The following is a 19,585-nucleotide window of genomic DNA, read 5'->3' on the forward strand; positions in this document are numbered from 1 at the left end:
CGGACATCTCTGTGTCCAATAAACACACGGCTCCAAACTAGCTCAGATTAATTCCTTCTGAGATGCCGCCAGATGTTATTAAACGACAATGAAGAAAGAAGAGACCAGCGTTTGTGCAAGTGATCCTAGTGATATGAAAGAGGAAAAACTGCTCTGAAAGCCGTGTGTTGTATTGAGAGCTATCTCTAGACCCTGTTTTGCGTTCGTGGTTTGTGATTGGCGTGATTTGACGTGGGTTTTTTTATATGTTTTAATCACAAACAGCATTCGCATATATTTTAACATCTCTAAAAGAAACTGGCAACAAAAGAAATAAATAAATAAAAATATATTTATTAATTATAGAAACACAACATAAAAAACACATATCTATAACAGTACACAAATTATACTTCTGAATTCAAAACACTGCTCAAAACTTACTTTTTTATTGATTGTTACTTCTCATAAACAATTTTTTTTAACTTGATGTCTGAGTTCTCTTCAATAAAAGACATAAAAGGCATCCAAGCATCTTCATAAGCACATATTTGTATATACGTCTTCTTCTCCATTAACATATTTATTACCATCTCTCTAACCTACCTCTGTATTCTCTGTTTCTCTAGCTTTTTCCAGTGAAGTGCACTAAGGCGTTTAGATTGCAAAATACAATTTAAGATTATTTGGATATAAATGTAATAAAAAAACTTTGGATTGAAAGGTACATTAACATCAATTATTTTGTTCCTCAAACAGTTCCCAGTCAGACTCATTCATCACATGCGACGCATTGTAAAAACTTCTAACTACATAAGCAGAAATGCGTCTCATATTCCCGTGAACCAACAAAACTGTCATGTCCTGAAATAAATCCTGTAATGTCCTGAATGTCCTGAAATAAATCATTATCCTCTACGGTCCGCTTGACTTTCATACCCAACATCTACTTACAGTTTCTTCCTGAAAGAAGAACTTGTGTTAAAGTTCCAGTGAAATTTAAAACGACAATTCTTTTTTATATTCTTATTTATTGTAAATAGTTTATCAATGTGGGTAATTTCGTATTAAAATTGGTGTGCCCTCATGTAATCTGTAAATGCACTTCCGTCCTGTAATGACTTTCCATCTCGAATGATGTATATTAGACGGCTTGGGCGGAGCATCGTTAACTCCTCCCCTTCAACCGTCAGTCTGCTACCAGTCTTATTTCAAAATCGATGCAACAGCTGTTTTTACACATCCAATCAATTAACAGTGAAAGACGCAAGCCACGCCCACTAATTTTCTCCTTTGAAATTCCTTTTCGCATGTGTCAGAATACGATAGTAAAAACAATCGCAACTTCCAGTTCACGTGGACTTTAAACACAAATCTTTCATCATTTTTATTATCTAGTTTCATATACATATATCGTATATATATTCATTTATAATGCTTTCTAAATGCCTTTTATATATATATGATATTGTTCTATCACACCTTATAGTCAGTCTGTCATTCTTAGATAATCATTTAAAGAAAGTGACATCATTTTCATCACAACATAACATAACATTGTCACATTTTTAACAAGTGTTTCGGTGTCTACAGTTAACAGTACCGCATATGGTTTGATGACGTCATGTGTGAGTTTGTGTAAGATAACATATAAGGGTTTTTTATCAGGGAAGGAAGACAAGCGTCACTCCTCATTCCACTAACCCGTCTCACTTTGCTCTCTTCCTCAGGCTCATTTTGCCCTATGAGAGATTTACTAAAGGAGAGGAGGACAGACCGCTCCCCCCCTCCAAATCACGAAAACAGGAGACCGGCGGTCCGGAGGTGTCGGTCAAAACAAAACTGACAGCCATCAAGCGACCTAAAGACGAACAAAATCCAAATTGTGGGACTGAAAAGGAGGTCTCTGGGAACGTCTCAGAGCAGGTTAGTATTTGTGTCTTTAAGTCTTCATTCATGACCGCATTTCCAGAAATGATGCAGACACTGATCCCAGAACAGGTGCACTCGAACCCTCTTCATTTCACTTATTCACTTCAGTGCACTCACAGAACCATGAGGTTAACACACTGTTATTGATACTACGCTCTATAATTTGATCCAAAAACACATGATGTGAAAAGATGTTAAACATTTCAAGAAATGCTTCTGAGCAAACAGAAAATGTCACATAACAAAACGTGTGTGTGTTCCTTAGCATATCACTTACAGCACTCAGCATGTGCAGAGGAGCACATCATAATGTCATTCAACATGTTTACTTTACATCACTATGGTTATTTGGCTGCTAGACCGTACTTCATTTTTTCTTTCTGGTTTTAGGTCTACATATATTTAAGTCATATTTTTTTAATTATATGTTCCGATTTTTTATAATTTTGCTTCAATTTACGAAAGTAAGTAAGTATTATTAGATTATAAAAAAATGTTATAACTTGTTTTCAAATAAAGGACTTTTAGTTTGATGGGGTGCCGCACAGGGGTGTTTGACGGTAGCTTCCTCGTTGTGAAACGCAGACGCTGAAAAGCTCCACAAACTCAACCATCACTCTTCATCCAGCAGATTACAAAAATATAGGGCAGAAATCATATGGCCCTAGATATCACACATATGATGAGCAAACTTCAGCCATTCTGACATCATTCATGGATGGAAAATGACAGACAGAAGCCTCTAATTCACCATTTATCACCCGAATACACAGAGATAAAACGACACAAGTATCGATAACAGTATCGTTTGTCATGAAGCTTATCCATACTCTGGTATCAATTATGTAACATTACCGATCCAAAAAAGGACCGGTTCTCTTTTAGTCAACAAAAATATGCCATTCAAATCTATTATTATTTCTTATCATACAATGTTCATCTGTCAATCACCTCACACAACGCACATTTTATTTGGAGGTTTTGAGTCCGGAGGGAAACTGTGTCGTGTCTGAAAGTTACAAAAAACAACACTCAAGGATTAGAGTCGAGGAATATGGGATTGTTTGTGAGCTAAAAAAAATCTATTTTGTTAAAATGTGTATATCACATCTGCGACCCTCTCTGTTTGAAGAAGACAGGACATTAAAACACAAATGACTATTTTACTGTCTGTCATGTGACTTGTTCTGTTCTTCCGTAGATCTGTTTAAATTACCTTTGAGTTTAATTCACAAATCAATCAGAATAATCTTGACAGGATTCCTTTTATAAACAAGATCTGTTGTGTTCAGAGCCGCTGCCGGTGCAGATGTTTTCACATCTGATAAACTAACATGAAAGGGCCAATGGATTCTGTCTTTTTCTTCTCATGGAAATTGCAAGAACAGGGCTTATTTTTATCCATGAAAGCCATTAAATCCGTGGTGATTTGCAAATGTCTCTCCAGTTAAGCATAAATATGAAAAAGAGAGCGCGGCTGTAGAACAGAATGAAAATGGAGTTGTTATTTTCACATGAATAAGCAAATGATTACAGACTAGATGAAAGGAGTGTTTGAAAGCGTCTCTGGAATTGTCAAATTTCGACACATTTCAGAGGCGTTATGTGCCGCGTATTCATTTCTGCCACTCGTGAAAGGCATTATAGATTGTGGTGTGGAAACAAAAAGGCTGGTGTGGATTCTATCCAGAGCTCATCTGTCTGGTGTGTTGTGTCATTTGCAAAACCTGTCCATGTAATTGATTGTACATTGTACAAGACAGAAAATGAAAATTGTGTTTAGAGGCGGTATGGCACACAGAATGGAGGAAAAACACTTAGATCTCAGAGAGGAGAGAAAGATGCTGGTCATGTACAGATGCTCTGATCCTCCTCAGGCATCAAATACAATCAAATGTATTGAATGATACACGGTCACGCCCCATAACAGGATGCTCATGGACCCAAAAACATTAATGACGACTTGTACAAGAACCCAAAGGGTAGAAGACAGTGTGACCCCTGAGGTCACCTGATTCAGCAGGCTTTAACACCTTCTCAGAATTTTGGCCTTTAAAAGCATCATTGCAACAAGGGTATAAGATTTTCAAGTTCTAAAATGTCGGCATACAAATGTTTTCAATATTTAAATATTACAGCATTAGGTGAACATGATAATTTTTTTTAAAGGGACAGTTCTGTCATCATTTACTAACCCTCAAGTTGTTGCAAGATAATTGAACAGATTGACTGATATAGTAGGAAGAATGACAATGGTAATCAAAATTGCCCCAGAACTGTTTGCTGACATTCTTCAAAATTCTTCTTTATGTTCAACAGAACAAAAAAATGATCAATTAATTTTTCCTACTAAGTGAGTCAATGGAGTCCAAAGCTGTCTGGATACAAGCATACTACCAAATATCTTTCTCTATGTTCATCAGAACAGAGACATTTATACAGATTTGGAACAACTCGAGGGAGGGAAAATTATGACAGAATTTTCATTTTTGGGTGAACTGTCCATTCACAGTTATTAATAAGATAAATAAATAGAATAAAATAAGGAAACACATTAAACACCTAAAATAAATGTTTCTCTTTGATTGCAAAACAAGTCTGTTATTTCAATTACTAGAGCTGCATAGATTTTTTGTTATTGTTGCTTTGACTATCTGATGTCATGATGAGCCAACCACACCAATAGAGCCTTAAAGGCTGCATTTCCATGAGAAGCGGAAGCTCGCTGATATGGTATGGGTGGGACATCTTCACTCACTCTAAGCGGGGAACCAATCACGACAGACCGGGTCACCTTAACCAATCAGAGCATTTCGGAAGAAGGGACTTTACATATACCGGAAGAACTCCAGTCATTTTGTTAGAAGAGGGACAGCGGTGAACAATAGACTTGAAATATGTGCAATATAAAGCGTTTTTTGGAAATTAGAAACATGAACATGACATGTTAAACACCCATGAAACATCATCAAACCCCAAAACACAGCAAACGACTGGCTCCTTTAAGAAAAAAAGCTGTGACAAGCTGTTGGTCTCTGCAGCGTGTAATGATCATGCTATTATCCACATGCACATTTATCCGTGTTGAGAGGGGAAATGGAGTGAAAGGGACGAGCCAGACTTTCCTTTGACACCAGCTGATGTCAAACATCTCTGCATCTCTCTCTCCAACACTGATGATGAATAGATGGGCGGAGCTCGTACCGCTGTCACGACTAGCATCCGGCAAGCATATGCTGATGAAAGTCATCTGGAGTTTACCCAGAGTGCAAAGCTTGCACTATGCTCGGGATGACAGGACTGGCAGCAGGCGTCTCGCTCTCTCTTCCACACACTTGGGTTTTGTGTTAGAATTTAATCAAAGTGCGTTTAGAAATTCTTCATCCATGAAACGATGTGGAGCTGTACAGTCTCGATTTTTATTTCATTTGTGTTTTTAACAGGAGAGAAAAGGTATTTGTATACAGATAGTATTGTATTATAGGCTTTGAGATTCTCAGATTCATGCCAAGGGTGATAGAGCTTAGATTTCGGCCTTTAGCAAGTGTTCTGTTTGTTTGTTTGTTGGGTTGAGTTACCGATACATTTTAGGTTATAAACCACCTTTGAAGACTTCATGAAACAAACTGACTGCGCCTTTTTCAACAGAATCCAAATGACTGTTTGTGACTTGTAAGAATAAAAGCATTGCATTCTTGCTCTATTCGTAACTTAATTCGTCATTAATGATTGTTTCTTTGTATGTGTGTTTAAAGGGACAAGAGGACAAGGAAGAGCTCCAAGAGGTGTTGGAAAAGCTGGAGAGCCTTCAGGGTCCAGTCAAGAAGGAGAAAGAATCTGAGAGTCCTCTTTCTGAAGATGAGGCTGTGCAGCTGGTGGTCAAGGATGAAGAGCAGAATCCAGTGCTCCACAGCACGTATGAACTGGCCAATGGGATTGTGCTTTCCTCCCTTCCACTAGATGGCGTGCCACTCAAATCAGAGGACTGTGATGCATTTCCTGTTTCTGCCACAGCCATGCCATTACGCCATGCCAACCCTCCTCCCAACTCACACACAGCGGACCAATGGCAGCATGGGTTGGTGGAGTACAAGGTACCTCCATGCGTCCTCGGAAAGGTGGAACCAAAGGAAAGCCATAACCAGGTGGGAACGGTGCTGCCCACTCTGAAGCTGAAACCGCTCATAACTCCAGAAATCCTACCCGAGAGGATTGAAGTCCCTAGAAAGGAAGAAGCGTGCTTCAGTTATAATCCACTCCTCTACCCCAGGGGCAATCCGGGCATCATGTCACCCTTAGCCAAGAAGAAGATGCTGTCCCAGGTCAGTGGCACAGGACTCCTTAATAATTACCCATATGGACCACCACCTCCTTTAGTCAGCAGGAGGTTATCCAGCAGTGGGACAGAGGAGTTAGTCACAGGGCAGCAGAGCTCCCAGACTCCCTCTACAACAGAACCAAACATGGTTATCAAACGGCCATCAGTTATCCAGCATGCTCAGAGCTTTAAGTCCAGGGCTGGCGAGGATAGGAGGTGCTCAACGGAGTCCTCTCAGAAAGAAGGCTGTGGTGAGGCAGAACCTCTAGCCCAGTCACAGCTTACCCAGATAAGAGAGCCATATCTCCCAAGGGCCGACACCAATTCTAGCGTGGAGAATTCGGCTGAGATGCCTCATCCCGGCCAGGCTCCCAGCTTCCTGAGTGACTTTTATTCCTCGCCTCACCTGCACGACCTCTGCCGACAAACCGAGCATCATCTTAACAAGGAGCAGAGAAGTAAGTATCTCAACAGGGACGCTTACCCTCGGGACTGTGAGACAGCGCAGGGCTTTCCCCCAAACCAGCATCCTGAAAGGATGGGTTTGACATACTGTGCCCGGGTCAGTCAGAAAGATAAGGGCCCGTCCGAAGAAAGGATAAAAGAGGAGCAACCCACTGATTTGAGCCTCCCGAAGCCTTCTCCTCACAAACCCTCCCTATCCACATTCCTGCATCCCACAATGCAACAGGACATTAAAAACTCTTCTCTATATCCAGCAGGCACCGGTCAGAGCTCGAGCGTAGATTACCGTCCCAGGGCTTGCCGCGTTCCTCCCATGACCGTGTCCTTGCATAAAAAGGTTGTTGAATCTCATCCGAGGGTTCCGGAGAAAGTTCACAACAGCAGAGCAGAAGACACGTTGGGCTACAAGATGGATGAGATGACTCGCCCCATTCTGGGCACCAAAAGTTGCCCGCAGAATATCTGCACTACACGGCCACTCAAGAGAAACCTTGAAGAGCTGGAGAACGGAGCGCGGGAGAAGAAGATCCGGGCCGTGACGCCCTTGCACTCCTCGATTCAAAGAGACGGCCCAGGGAAATCGCGGACGCCGGACGCTGACGGCGAGTCGACAAAGCCAGCGGAAGCCGCTCACGCAGTGCACAGTTACACTACAGAAGGTCACAAGTTCCCGCTGCACTCCCACCTTTTCCAAGGGCTGTATCCCGGGGCTTTTGTATCTCAGGTACAGGATATGTGCGAAAGCCTGGGCTCCCACGTCACGCCGAGCTACTCTCATCCACTGCAGTACTTGAAGAACCAGGCTGTGCTCTCACCCCTCATGCCCCCCTTCGCCATTCATTCCTTAATGATGCAAAGACAGTTCCTGCCCCCCAACCCCGCCCACATGTACAGGCACCAGTTGGGGACGTCGTACGGGGATCTTCTGCACCCCGGTTTCTACCCCATGTCGGCCCTCCACCCTCAGCCGGCGTTCAGTCCCCCTCAGCTCTCTTCAGTGCACCCCAGCACTAAACTCACCTAGGTGACTCAACCCACCCTAAACTTGGACTCGCACTGTCACACTACATATCTTACCAACAGCAGTGTTTTGAGACACACTGGAAGCTTCGTTTCTGTTTGCATCATCATGCCACTCTAGTTTATGATTTGCACATTTCAGCGAACAGGGGCCAAGATGGCGGCTTACACACCGCACTGTTCCAAAGTGTTGGAAAACACGTTGCCATGGCACAGGTGCTCAAGTGGAGATGGGCGGGATTTCCACGGAGGTGTCCAAAGGAATGTTGAGCGACAAATAAGTGCAATGCAACAAGTGCTAATTCTGTCTGAAACACTACCATATGATATTGGAAGAGCTGCCTGCTTAACTCTTTTCACATCACTCTTGACCGTGTGTTTTTCTTGTTGTTGTTTAATGTAACATTGTGGTAGGTTTTTCAATCCTACAAGGGTTACGCAATGAGATATCACATTTGATACAGATGCAATCAAAGAAGGCACAGTTTTGCAGTTTGACGTGTTACACGGTTACATGTAAATAAAACGAACTAAGATTTCCTCGAAGGAATCTTTAACGTCAGTGATGAAATGTGAGGAAGCTTCTTTGACCACTGTCTGCAACCGGCCTGGCTTTCAGCTCCCCACACACCCGGCCAAACCCGCTGCCGCTCGCAGGGGCCATGTGGAATGTGTTTGTCAAATGTAGGACCGAGGTGCTTGGACATAACCTTCACAAACTGAAGGAGATTGTCACGTTCACGCGCTACTGTATTCTCAGACTGCTCAGAACTGTGGGGCTCCAGGGCCATTTTGGACTTTACTTTCAGGAGGAGAAACGTAGCGTCTACAGAACTGCTCGAGTAACTTTTGTATTTGCTGGTGTACACTTGTGAACGCTCACTCAGAGGACTTTTATATCAGGAGGGAGGAATGAAATTTCAAACTACATTTGGGGAAATACGATTTTAGGAGCACTTAGTTAAGCACACGTACAGACTTTTCCATCTGTTTGAGTTTAAGGATAGCTAGTGAAAATTGGTTTTATATGATGTTTAAGTTTAAGGTGCTGGCAGCAGTCACATTTGCGTCAGAATTAAATGAAGTGTAACATTTGCTGGAAAAGTTTTCCGTTTCAAATGGCATGATTTCTTTGCACAAAAGATTTTGGGGAGGTACCAAGAGACAATTTGAAAGCAACACAGTACTCCTAGGGGTAATCAATTGTATTTTTCTTTCTTTCTTTTTTTTGGGTTCAGTTTATGTATTGGTAGTAGAAACTAAACTTTAAGAAATGTATTTACTCCAACCGTGTTTGGAGTAACACTCAAGGTTGCTACGTAACATTTTGTAATGAATAATAAACAGTTTTATAACTTAAAAGACTGCTCTTCATCCAGAAGGGTATGTGTACAATATTTCATTTTTATCAGAGAAATTCCACTGGATGTAATGGTTCAAATGGGAATTGTCTAATGGGTTTCATGGAAACTATAATGGTCTCTGTGGATCTCTACTGGTTATGTGTGGGTGGGATGTTTTCTGCCAGATGGGAACCAATAGAACACCATTAAATTCTACTGGAAAAGACCAAAAGTGCACTACATCTATGAATTTTGTAATGAGTTTAGTGGTGAACAGCTGATGTGTCATAACTGCATTTGTAATGAAAACCAGTGAGATTTTTTATAGCAATGAAATCGGTCGACTTGAACATTTTTAGCCAAAAAATAAAACTTTCGTCATTTACTTATCTTCATGTTTTACCAAACCTGTAAGACTGGAAAAGGGTTTAGGAGGATGTAATGTCCATGCTGTCTTATTTTACACAATTCTGCGGGTGACAGGACAGATCACCATTTACAACAAAATGTCATTTCAGTCTGTTTTTCACACTAAGTGTTCCTGTAGCTGCACTGGCGGAGTATAGTTATAGCAGCTCATGGGTTTGATTCACGACGTTAAACATATAAAAATGTGTACCTTAAAGGTCCAGTGTATGAACAGTAGCGGCATCTAGCGGTGAGGTTGTGAATAGCAACCATCGGCTCACTCCACTCCACCCCTTCCCTTTAGAATCATTACGGTGTCTGACACAGAACTATAAAGTCATCACGCCTTTTCTGATTTACCGAAGGAGATCATGTATTTATGAAATGCGTTCTGTAGAGCAGCTTGTCCCTTTAAGGCTACTGTAGAAACAACATGGTGAATTAAATGAAAGGGGACCCGCAGTGTGTGTAGATAAAAATAGCTCATTCTAACATAATAAAAACATAACGCTTCATAAGATACATAAGTTATGAATATTATATTGCTTTTCTGTCAAAAAATGATACACGGCACCTTCAAAGACTGTAAAACACAGATAAAATAGTCGAGGCATAAATGTTTGTCGCGTTTGCTTTTTGTGTGGGATTGACATGAGGGCGAGATGATGAGAGTTTCTGTTACGGTGAACTGATCCCTTAAATGAATCTGGAGCCTGTTTCTCTGCCCTACTTCACACTCTTCATTTATGCCATAACTGTTGGCTAGAAATGAAAACACGTGTGGAGATTTGGAAAATTCTGTGTTTGAAACACAACTGTACATGAAGAAAGCCCAAGTGTGACCTATTTGAGTTTGTTTCTGCAGCACACTTCTGAAAGAAACACTACTCTAGGACACATCTGCTGTAGTTTACACTGTTCATTATTATTGTAATGAATGCTGAGAACTTCAGAGCTCATAACTGAAGTGTTTGTCAGGAGCATTGAAAAAGACGGTACATCCAAACCCTGGACCTGAATCTGCCTTCCTGAACTATAGTTACACACTTTCTATTTAAAGTTTCACTATGATGTGTGTATACAGTGTATACTGTAGCATGCCACGGTTAAAATATCAGCGGTGGGCCTAATGAATCACTGTATATTTAACAGGTTTTCTATATGTTTATTGAGCGTTTTAATAGACACGTTTACTTGACCCACAGCTGGACTTTACTTATGGTGGAGTCATGAGATTTAATAGGACACATACTTTCAGGTTGACCACAGGACAGCAAATACTTCAAGTGTACCACTTCAAACACTCAATAACAAATATTTAAAGAGAACAAGCTCACCATGAACCAACTGCACTTCATTAACATGTCAAACACACTCCGAGTGTTTGGCGAGCATTTGCAGGACAGCGCCCTCTAGTGCTCGATTTAAAAACAGATACCTTGTTTGTGAAAGAGAGAGAAGAGAAAAAACGTGCTTAAATTTTCTCTAATAAAGTCTGAAAATCTCTGTTGGCTTGAAAATCTATTTGAAATGCTACAGTGAGTCTAAAACAGAGCGTGTGGAGTCTGTGTTCACATCATCACATTAAAACTAAAGCAAATGATTGTAAAACCCATGAGATTCTGATCATGATAAATGATTTCTGCTGGCCTAAATTCATATTAATCTCACCATAATAAAGACAAAACAGACAAGTTCTTCATCCACTAGACACGCTGTATATTTTTAACACAGAGATTGAGGAAAGCGTCTGGGGAACAAATATAAACATCTGAAACATTCAAGAGTAATTCTTTCAATTTTACTTCGAATACAATAATTCTTGATTTATTAATGGGCAATTCCGTGCATATCAAAGGTGTTCAGGTCAGAGTTTAAATGTTTTAGGTTTAAGTGCCCAGGTGATGTTTCTCTCTTAAGGCAAAGTTTTCTTTAGTGAATTGTCCATATTATTCATAGGCGCATGAGAATTAAAATACACTTTAAAACATTTTGTTGTTCTATAAAGGGCCATTCCTTCGTCATCTCTCAGGTATTTTTGCTGGTTTGCATATTTTAATTCAAATAAATCCTACAGAAAAGTATGAAACATTTGTCACATCCATAACACATGAATGTTTCCTTGTTTAAATTAGAAAACGAGTACATATAGACTGATATTTTTTCTGGTATCTGGACTCTATCATCAGGGGTTTGGCAGAATTATTTAATATATTTTTAATAAATACATTCTCTGAGAATTTAGACTTCAAGTTTTGACTGAAAATGTCACATCCACAACGCTGGAATTGCCCAAATCCGACCCAGTGGACAGTAACTGAAGCACAGAAAAGAGAAAGTACTGATGATGGTTTGTGAGCTCTCTGCTACCCCCAGCACAGTATTCATCACTTCAGCGTATACTGCTTCACCTCTCTATGGGTTTAGTCCAGTCCCAAATATTATAATTGTGCCCACATATTCATTTATTTTATTAGAAAACAGAAAAAGAAGAAAGAGTATCCAGAAGAGTAAACTTTTTAACAGTTGCGTACATTTTCCGCACTTGCTTGTCCCAGTGATGACAATGCAGTTTCAAAAATAAACACAATAATATGGACACATTTAATGTCCAACTACTGTAATGCTGTATTAAACTGTTATATATTTTTATAATATTGTATTATTGCTCCTGTATGAAATGTTGCTGTATTGCTCACTGAACTCTCTGTAAGTCGCTTTAGATAAAAGCCTCTGCTAAATGACTAAATAAGTAAATGAGTAAATGTAAATGAAACATGAGAGGGCTGTGAATGAGAAGGTCTGTATCTGGTTTGCTTTTAATCTGTTATGAAATCTTTCAAGCAGTTTGCGGCTGTTTGTGAAACTCTTATTTCTCATTACAGTGGTTTGGCTTGTAAAACAGGCTTTTTATAAATCTGTTGAGTTCTCCAAATATCAACCAGAGGGAAACCAGCAGTAAAACCTAACAGAGGGAAAAATAACTTTGGGGTAAATGCAAGACATGTTTTGGACAAAATGTGAAAAAATGTAACTTTCCTTCACATTTCTTTATATTCAAGGCTATGAAGACTATGAAGATTTTGTGATTTATTCTGGAATGTAGCTCAGAATAACCAGACCATCATACGGTATTGTTAAGTGATATAACAGTCAATGATCTTTTGCTTTGAGAAATGATGTTATCATTTGTTATACTGGATTGATCTCATTTTGCTTTATTTCTTAAGGATGTGTAATGCTGAATTCAACAGTTTTATTGCATTATTGCGGCACTATTGATGTATTCAGCTAAAACTGTCTGACTGCACTGAAAATAGATTTTTTGGACTCCAGCAAAATCACTCAAATTCATATTCTAAACCAGCATCCAGAAAGATAAAATGAAGTCGTGTTTGAATCAAAGCGACGCTGCATGAGTGATTCTGGTCAAATATTTCTCTCATATTAGAAACAGATCTGTACTGTACACACGGTTAAACATGGAACAAGTCGACACTTCCACTTCTCAACCCAGAGCTGCCAAATATAAAACATGTGAATTCATCATGTTTGTTTTGGAATATTCAAATAGAAGTCAGATACAGATGTGGTCAAAAGCTTACATAGACTGTACCTTGCAGAATCTGGAATACTGTATGTTGAACATGTCAGAAACATAAGAATTCTGAACTTTAGTTTTTGTTTACTGCCCTCAACAAAAGTCCATAACACAGATTATGCAAATATCTACATTTATAAAAATAAAGTGGTTCAAATGTTTACATCCACCTGATTCTTAATACTGTATGACGTTATTGAACCTTTTTTATGTTTTCTAATAGTTATTAAAGAGTTTCTTCATTGATCTTAATAAAAATAAAAATAATATTTGACCCTTGTTCACTGCACTGCACAATAATGACTTTCTTTCTTGTTTTCCAGTACAAATGTCAGTAATGTCTTGAATCAAAACGCTTTTTCTTGTTGAGCACAATGACCTAAGAAAAAAGTCTTGTTTTAAGACAAAAAATATGAAATTTCAGTGAATTTGTGCATAAAACAGATAAATAAATCTGCCAACAGGCTAAGAAAAAGAATCTTGAATTTATTGAATAAGAAAAAGGTCAACCTTAATTCAAGGTTCTTTTTCTTACCCAATTTGTTAGATTTATTTGCTTGTTTTAAGATATTTGTACTGAAAAACAAGACAATAAAACAAAGTAAGAAAGTCATTTTTACAGTGTGGTGACTGTATGATGATGTATGATGTTATGATCCATCTTTACACACAGAGGAGGAGGGAGAGACTCATACACAACTATCACAAAAGAAAGCACACATTTAGTCAAGTGTATGTACACTTTTGGGTTATTCTGTTGAACATCAGCTATGAGGGATGAGCGTGTGTGCGTGCCTGCATGTGTGTCAGACATCAGATCATAAAAAGTGAAATATTGAACGCAACGGTCGGATTCTGTCAGTATTCAGATCATCTGTTGAAGTTGTATTTTAGTGTTCAGTGTTTTTCATGTCCAGATCAGAAGAGTTTGAACAGTGCTGCACTGTCTGCTCAAACACATCAAGCTTCATATGTGTTCTGTGAGTCTCTCACATCCGGTCCTGAAGAGCACTGCGGTATACAGAGACAGTTCTTCTTCTTTACAGTCTGGACAGCAGGGTACAGGCGCTAATCAAGACTTATTTATTTCTTGAAAGAGCTTCATTTGTTTCCTAAAGAGGCTCTCAAACAAGCCTTTAAATATCTTAAATACAAAAAAATAACTTGCACATAAACAATCAGAGGTAAAGCAATCATGTCATTCTTTTCATGTTAGTAACCCAGTCAGACTTCTAAAGTATTGTCAGCATTTGTTTAAATCTCATTAATGAAGAACAAAGAATTGACTCACATCACATGAATAATTCAGAATGATGCTTTTGATATTTATGCATGTTTATGGGTCTGCTGTATGAAGTTTAATTTTCAGTCTGTGTTTTGTTCGCTCTTGTCTTTTATTTTAAAATCTTGTTTTGTAGTCCATGTGTCATGGTGTTTGTAGTCTTGTATGTCATCTCACCCTGATTGTGTTCAGGTGTGTCTGATTGTGTGTGTTTATAAAGCTCTTGTGTTTGTGTTGTGCGTGTCTGCTCAAGTTTTTGTGTTTTGTGTGGTTATAAACCGAACACGGGTTTGTTTTAAATATGCCTTCAGTGGATTGTTTTGACACATTTGAAGACGTTTTGAATTCCTTCAATCCACCTCATCTTCAGGATTTCACTATTTCGCTGTTAATGGCAAAGATTTTTTGTGTGTGAATGTTATCCTGCTTGGAAGTGTCGAAAACAGATGACATTTGTGAAATAAACATCATTTAAAAAATGCCCCTGCTGAGAAAAACAATAGAGATTTGAATAGATTTACTGGTTAGAATGGGAATTGTATAGGTTTTAATGGGGTGTATAAGGGTGTCTACCGATATTGTATTGGAGGGATAAATCCTAATGGACTGATGAACAAACACACTCTCACACAGATGTTGTAATGGTTTTAATGGAACAAGCTAATGGTTCATAATGCTTTTAATGGAAACTATGAGAATTTCTCTTGGGTTTCTTTTGATGTTTTTCCAGCACGGGCAGCTGACATGTTGCATGTGTTTGTGTCCTGAGTCATGTTATGATTTCACAAGTGTCATTGATGTCATTTAACAAAAGCCCCTGCTGATCAGATAATAATAATCATTAAACACACTGTCATCACTGTCATATGATCCTGAAATTGTACTTGCCTCAAAAACCTTCGTCTTGCCTTTATATCTGTGCACAGTTAGTCAGGTGTCTACTGATCGTCTATTCTAGTCACATCTAAACATTTAAACCGCACCACTCGCTTATAAAACGAGATGTTTTTGCCATGTTATGTAGATTAATTGTGTCTGCTGTTAAAATGTGTAATATACCGGTGATCTGTGCTGTGATTCATCACATGTGATTGACCGGATCAGATCACTCACTCCTGCATCTGGTCTGAAGTTTATTGGATGCCTTGACTTTAATTTCATCATGGTTACAAAACACAAAAAATACCACAGCGTGATACTGGAACGAAGGGTGGATGTACATTATATATACAAAAGCATTTTTAAATATTAAAATAATGGCAAATGCTGGGCATTCATAAGTGTCACAGTGTCTAATTATAGTAATAAAGATGATGAAGTATAAGTGACATTATTCTTCAGTCTGAAGGGTTGTTTTTACAGCTCACACGAATCAAACCTGAGAAAATAAAGTTTCTCTTACAAGCTACACAATCCCAGTACAGCGTGACAGATGATCTGTAGAGGAAAAATGTGGGAAGACATATGGAGACAATCAGAAGGAAGGTCCCTCGGGGGCACGAGCGCGCATGCTCAAGAGAACTTCAACTGTGCCACAGCATGGAAATGGAACGACGGAAATCCGAGACTGTGAAATGTGTAGAATTGAACTGTGTGCTGCTCTCCGGGTGTAAATATTGTGTCGCCTCACCCTTCTTTAAATGGAAACACTATCCTCCATCCTCAAAGTCAGATTTTGGTAAAGCAACAGATGGAGAGTTTATTCACAACACTCTCAGTACAGATACATGCTCCGGCCAGATGTCATTATTGAGTATGTATGGCTGAATAAAAGAAAACAAGTAATTTTTGTCACCACTAGATGACATTGTTTTCCTGTTTAAAGCATCTCAGCAGCAGATGTGTCTTGAATTGTTTTCCTCAACATCTGATCTGCACTGGGAACTTTGCTGTAGTTTTTGCAGCAGGTTTGCTAGTAACTTACTGAAGATTTATTTACTACTTAATATAGTTTCCAATTAGTGCTATTATCGATGACTTTAAAACACTTTGACTTTTGAGATTCAAAATGTGTAAGAGACGGCATTAGCACAGCAACACTGCAAAAAAATACATTCTTCCTAAGCATTTGTCTCTTGTTTTCTGTATAAATGTTTAATATTTATAACATAAGAGTTATATTTCATCTTGTTTTATGAAAGAAAACTATATAAACTAGGTAAGTTTATGCTTAAAACAACATTTTAAATTAAATCTACAGTAAGTTACTGGCAAACCTGCTGCGAAATTACAGCAAAGTTGATCACAAACCATACAGTGAAGCAAAATTGCATGCAGATCTCACATATAAATAAGAAAAGCTCAGTTATTTTTAAGCAGAAACCCAGAACTGGTAACTGGAAGCTGTTAAGAGAAATAACCGCGTGTAATTACAGTTATTTTTGCAATTGCCCTCGAGGGTTTGGGATTTGGAGTCTTGGATCTAACACATGTGTTTTGAAGAGATGTCTTTCTTTATTGATTCGCACTCATGGAATATGTCAGACAGCCAAAAACATTTCTTTCTCATTATTGCCTTCCCTTCCACACGGCCTCTTTCTGCCATAAACATTCTCTGATTAATTTTTATAAAATGAGATTTTCATGGGTGGGGAAATCATTTGGTGAGGCTTCCTCATGGGGACAAATGTGATCGGTGCTTGTGTTGTGTTGTGATGTTAGATTATAGCTCTTTCATTCTCAGGAGATTTTATGGAGCATTTTAAGTATCAACTTTGTCTCAGATGTTTCTCCAATAATTGCACAGGAGATATAAAAAGAGAACGAAATGAGAATGTAATTGTGTAAAGCCATGAAGAGTCTGGAGGTGTAAATGACTGTAGAGGTGAAATCATCTGGATTTGAGTCAATGTGATGAGCAATGTTTGAGTTCATATTGAGATCTTCAATAATATTGACTTTTGATTGCAGACGAGACAAATCTGATCTGAGTTGTTGACATGATTTGTGAGATTTCTTGCTCTTTTTAGATTTATGTATGAGAAGTAATTCTCATGTGTGATTGCGGTCAGGTGTGGATGTTCAGGCGTTGTTCGGCTGTGTGTTTCAGGTGGGCTCAGAACTCATCTCACACACTTTCAGGGTCTGTCGTTTGACTCTCACACTACACAAAACTGTACACCACAATGTCTGCTTTATCCCGCCTGTCTTTGATAACACATCTAAGAGACGCTGCGTTCACAGATGTTAAGGTACATTACAGTCCGTCTCTGAATGTTTGGTACCTCTCATGAAGGGTCGCTCTCAAAAATGCTGTTTTCTGAATGCTGGCCACAAAGAGTCTGTGTCACATGCACGACGGGGTCTCAGCGGAGACCAACAGAAGAAATGAGGAGCGCTTAACAGAAATGGCATTGAGATGAAGTGCCTGGAAATGTCAGAATGAAATAAGAGTGTTAGTTTTTTGTGCTCTTTCATACAGGCTTGGCAGAACATCAGAAGAAACTCTGGAAAACAGCTCGAGATCTGAGTCCGTCTGCTCTCTTCAGTGTGGGGTCTGACTCTTTATAACCTCCATCATTGTTCATTGTTTTCTCAGAAGACGTCAAAAAACAGAGAGGTTTTTACTGTAGTTTTACTCTTCCATCAGGCAGCATTCACACTTAGTGTAATATCATCGCCAGAAAAGGATGTGATTTAGGAGCCTTTGGGCTTGCAGACGGTATAAGAACTTTTCTATTTGTGTGCTAGTGTTTGATTGTGGGTTTTCTCTTGGTCTTGATGTATTTGATCCGCTTTCTTGTGGATACAGATAAAATAAAAGATTTTTACTTGACTACCTTACGAATGTCACTTTAATCAAACTTCCCGCCACAGATCTCTTCTGCCTGAGGATGTTTTATGGTTTTATTTGAATACTCGAAATCTGTGTTTGCTAAGAAAAGCGTCGCCGTTACGGCTGAGGTGTCTGAAGCTTTCTTAAATAGTACTTTTTGACCTTGTCAAAGCATGTTGAGGAAAGCTGTGCAGTTTGGGAAAATGGTTAAGATGAGAGACTCGAGTCCATTCTAGAGAACACAGGTGGAGGAACATAAGCAGCCCATAATAACAACACACACAACACTCTTTGAATATTACATGGACAAACACCAGATGCAGGCACATCTGAAACACGTGAAATGTAAATAAATAAAAATTGATTAATGAAATAAACAAAACAATCCCCCTCCCCACACACACACATAATGATAGGTAATGAATTGTTGCTCAATTATTTTCAATTTTGCGTTATTGTGATGCAAGAAAAGTAAAATATTAGTTATGAAATATATTAAGCTTATGTACATTGCTTTTTAATATTACATTATAATATATGCAATGTAATATAAACAATTTTTAAATATATATTTAAACCAGTTTGGTTTAGGTGTAAGTATAAGGTCTAGTAATCTTGTTTTATTGTCTTTAATTTCCAACCATGTCAGAGATATCATGTGTAATATTATGAGTCACATTGTACAGACTTTTCATCTGTACAAAAGTCTTTTATCTTTAGAATCTTTTTAGACTGTAAATCTTTATTATAATACAAGCTTCCAGCACCAAAGAAAATTCCTTGTGTGCAATAATGCTCTTCTGATTCTGATTCTGAAATCCACTGAAACTGAATATAGACAGATGCAACAGCAGCACATCATCAGAAAGCTTATAAAACCCCAGCAGAGCGTGTATGTACCCGCAAACGGCCACTAGGTGTCCTCCTATAGACACAGATTGTGTGAAAACCCTCTCGATATGTCTTCAAGTGCACAGTTGATCTGTCTCTCACACAGCTATCTTACAAAAGATTCTTTCTGGTAATAAATGTGATGCATTTTATCTGCAGTGCCAGTGCGAGGATGTTTAGTCCGATAGATCATTGGACTTCATTTGATTTTATAAATATGAAAGTAATGCATCTTTCTGTTGCTTCTGCACTTAAATCTTAAAGATCTTAAATGTGTATATTTAATACTTTTTGAATACATGTTTTTTTAACAAAAAAAAAACTATACACACACACACACACACACACACACAGACAGGTGCTTTATATTTTTCCATCATTTGTCTTAATGTTCCAGGATTAAAGACATCAATCTTCACACCGATAGAGAGTCATTGATTCTCATCATCTCCCTTCACAGATGCAGCATCACACAAGTGTTTTCTTCGTCTAGTGATCATGTTGTATAGGGTCTTTTTACCCCTCGCATGAAGATGAAAACGATTGTGTTGTGTTGTGTTATGTTATAAAG

The 19,585-nt window shown here is 38.7% G+C and overlaps 1 protein-coding gene across 1 annotated transcript in view; it reads left to right on the top strand.

Annotated features, from left to right (window-relative positions):
* Positions 1–9,280, top strand: part of arid5b (AT-rich interaction domain 5B) — an 84,821-nt gene extending 75,541 nt beyond the window's left edge. Inside the window, exons 9-10 of the mRNA XM_056771943.1 lie at positions 1,710–1,905; positions 5,667–9,280. Coding sequence (XP_056627921.1) covers positions 1,710–1,905; positions 5,667–7,718 — 2,248 coding nt within the window. The 3' untranslated portion in view covers positions 7,719–9,280. The remainder of the gene's footprint in view (positions 1–1,709; positions 1,906–5,666) is intronic.
* The last annotated feature ends 10,305 nt before the right edge of the window (positions 9,281–19,585 follow it).

This window comes from Triplophysa dalaica, chromosome 17 (genome assembly GCF_015846415.1).
Source record: "Triplophysa dalaica isolate WHDGS20190420 chromosome 17, ASM1584641v1, whole genome shotgun sequence".
Taxonomy (NCBI): domain Eukaryota; kingdom Metazoa; phylum Chordata; class Actinopteri; order Cypriniformes; family Nemacheilidae; genus Triplophysa; species Triplophysa dalaica.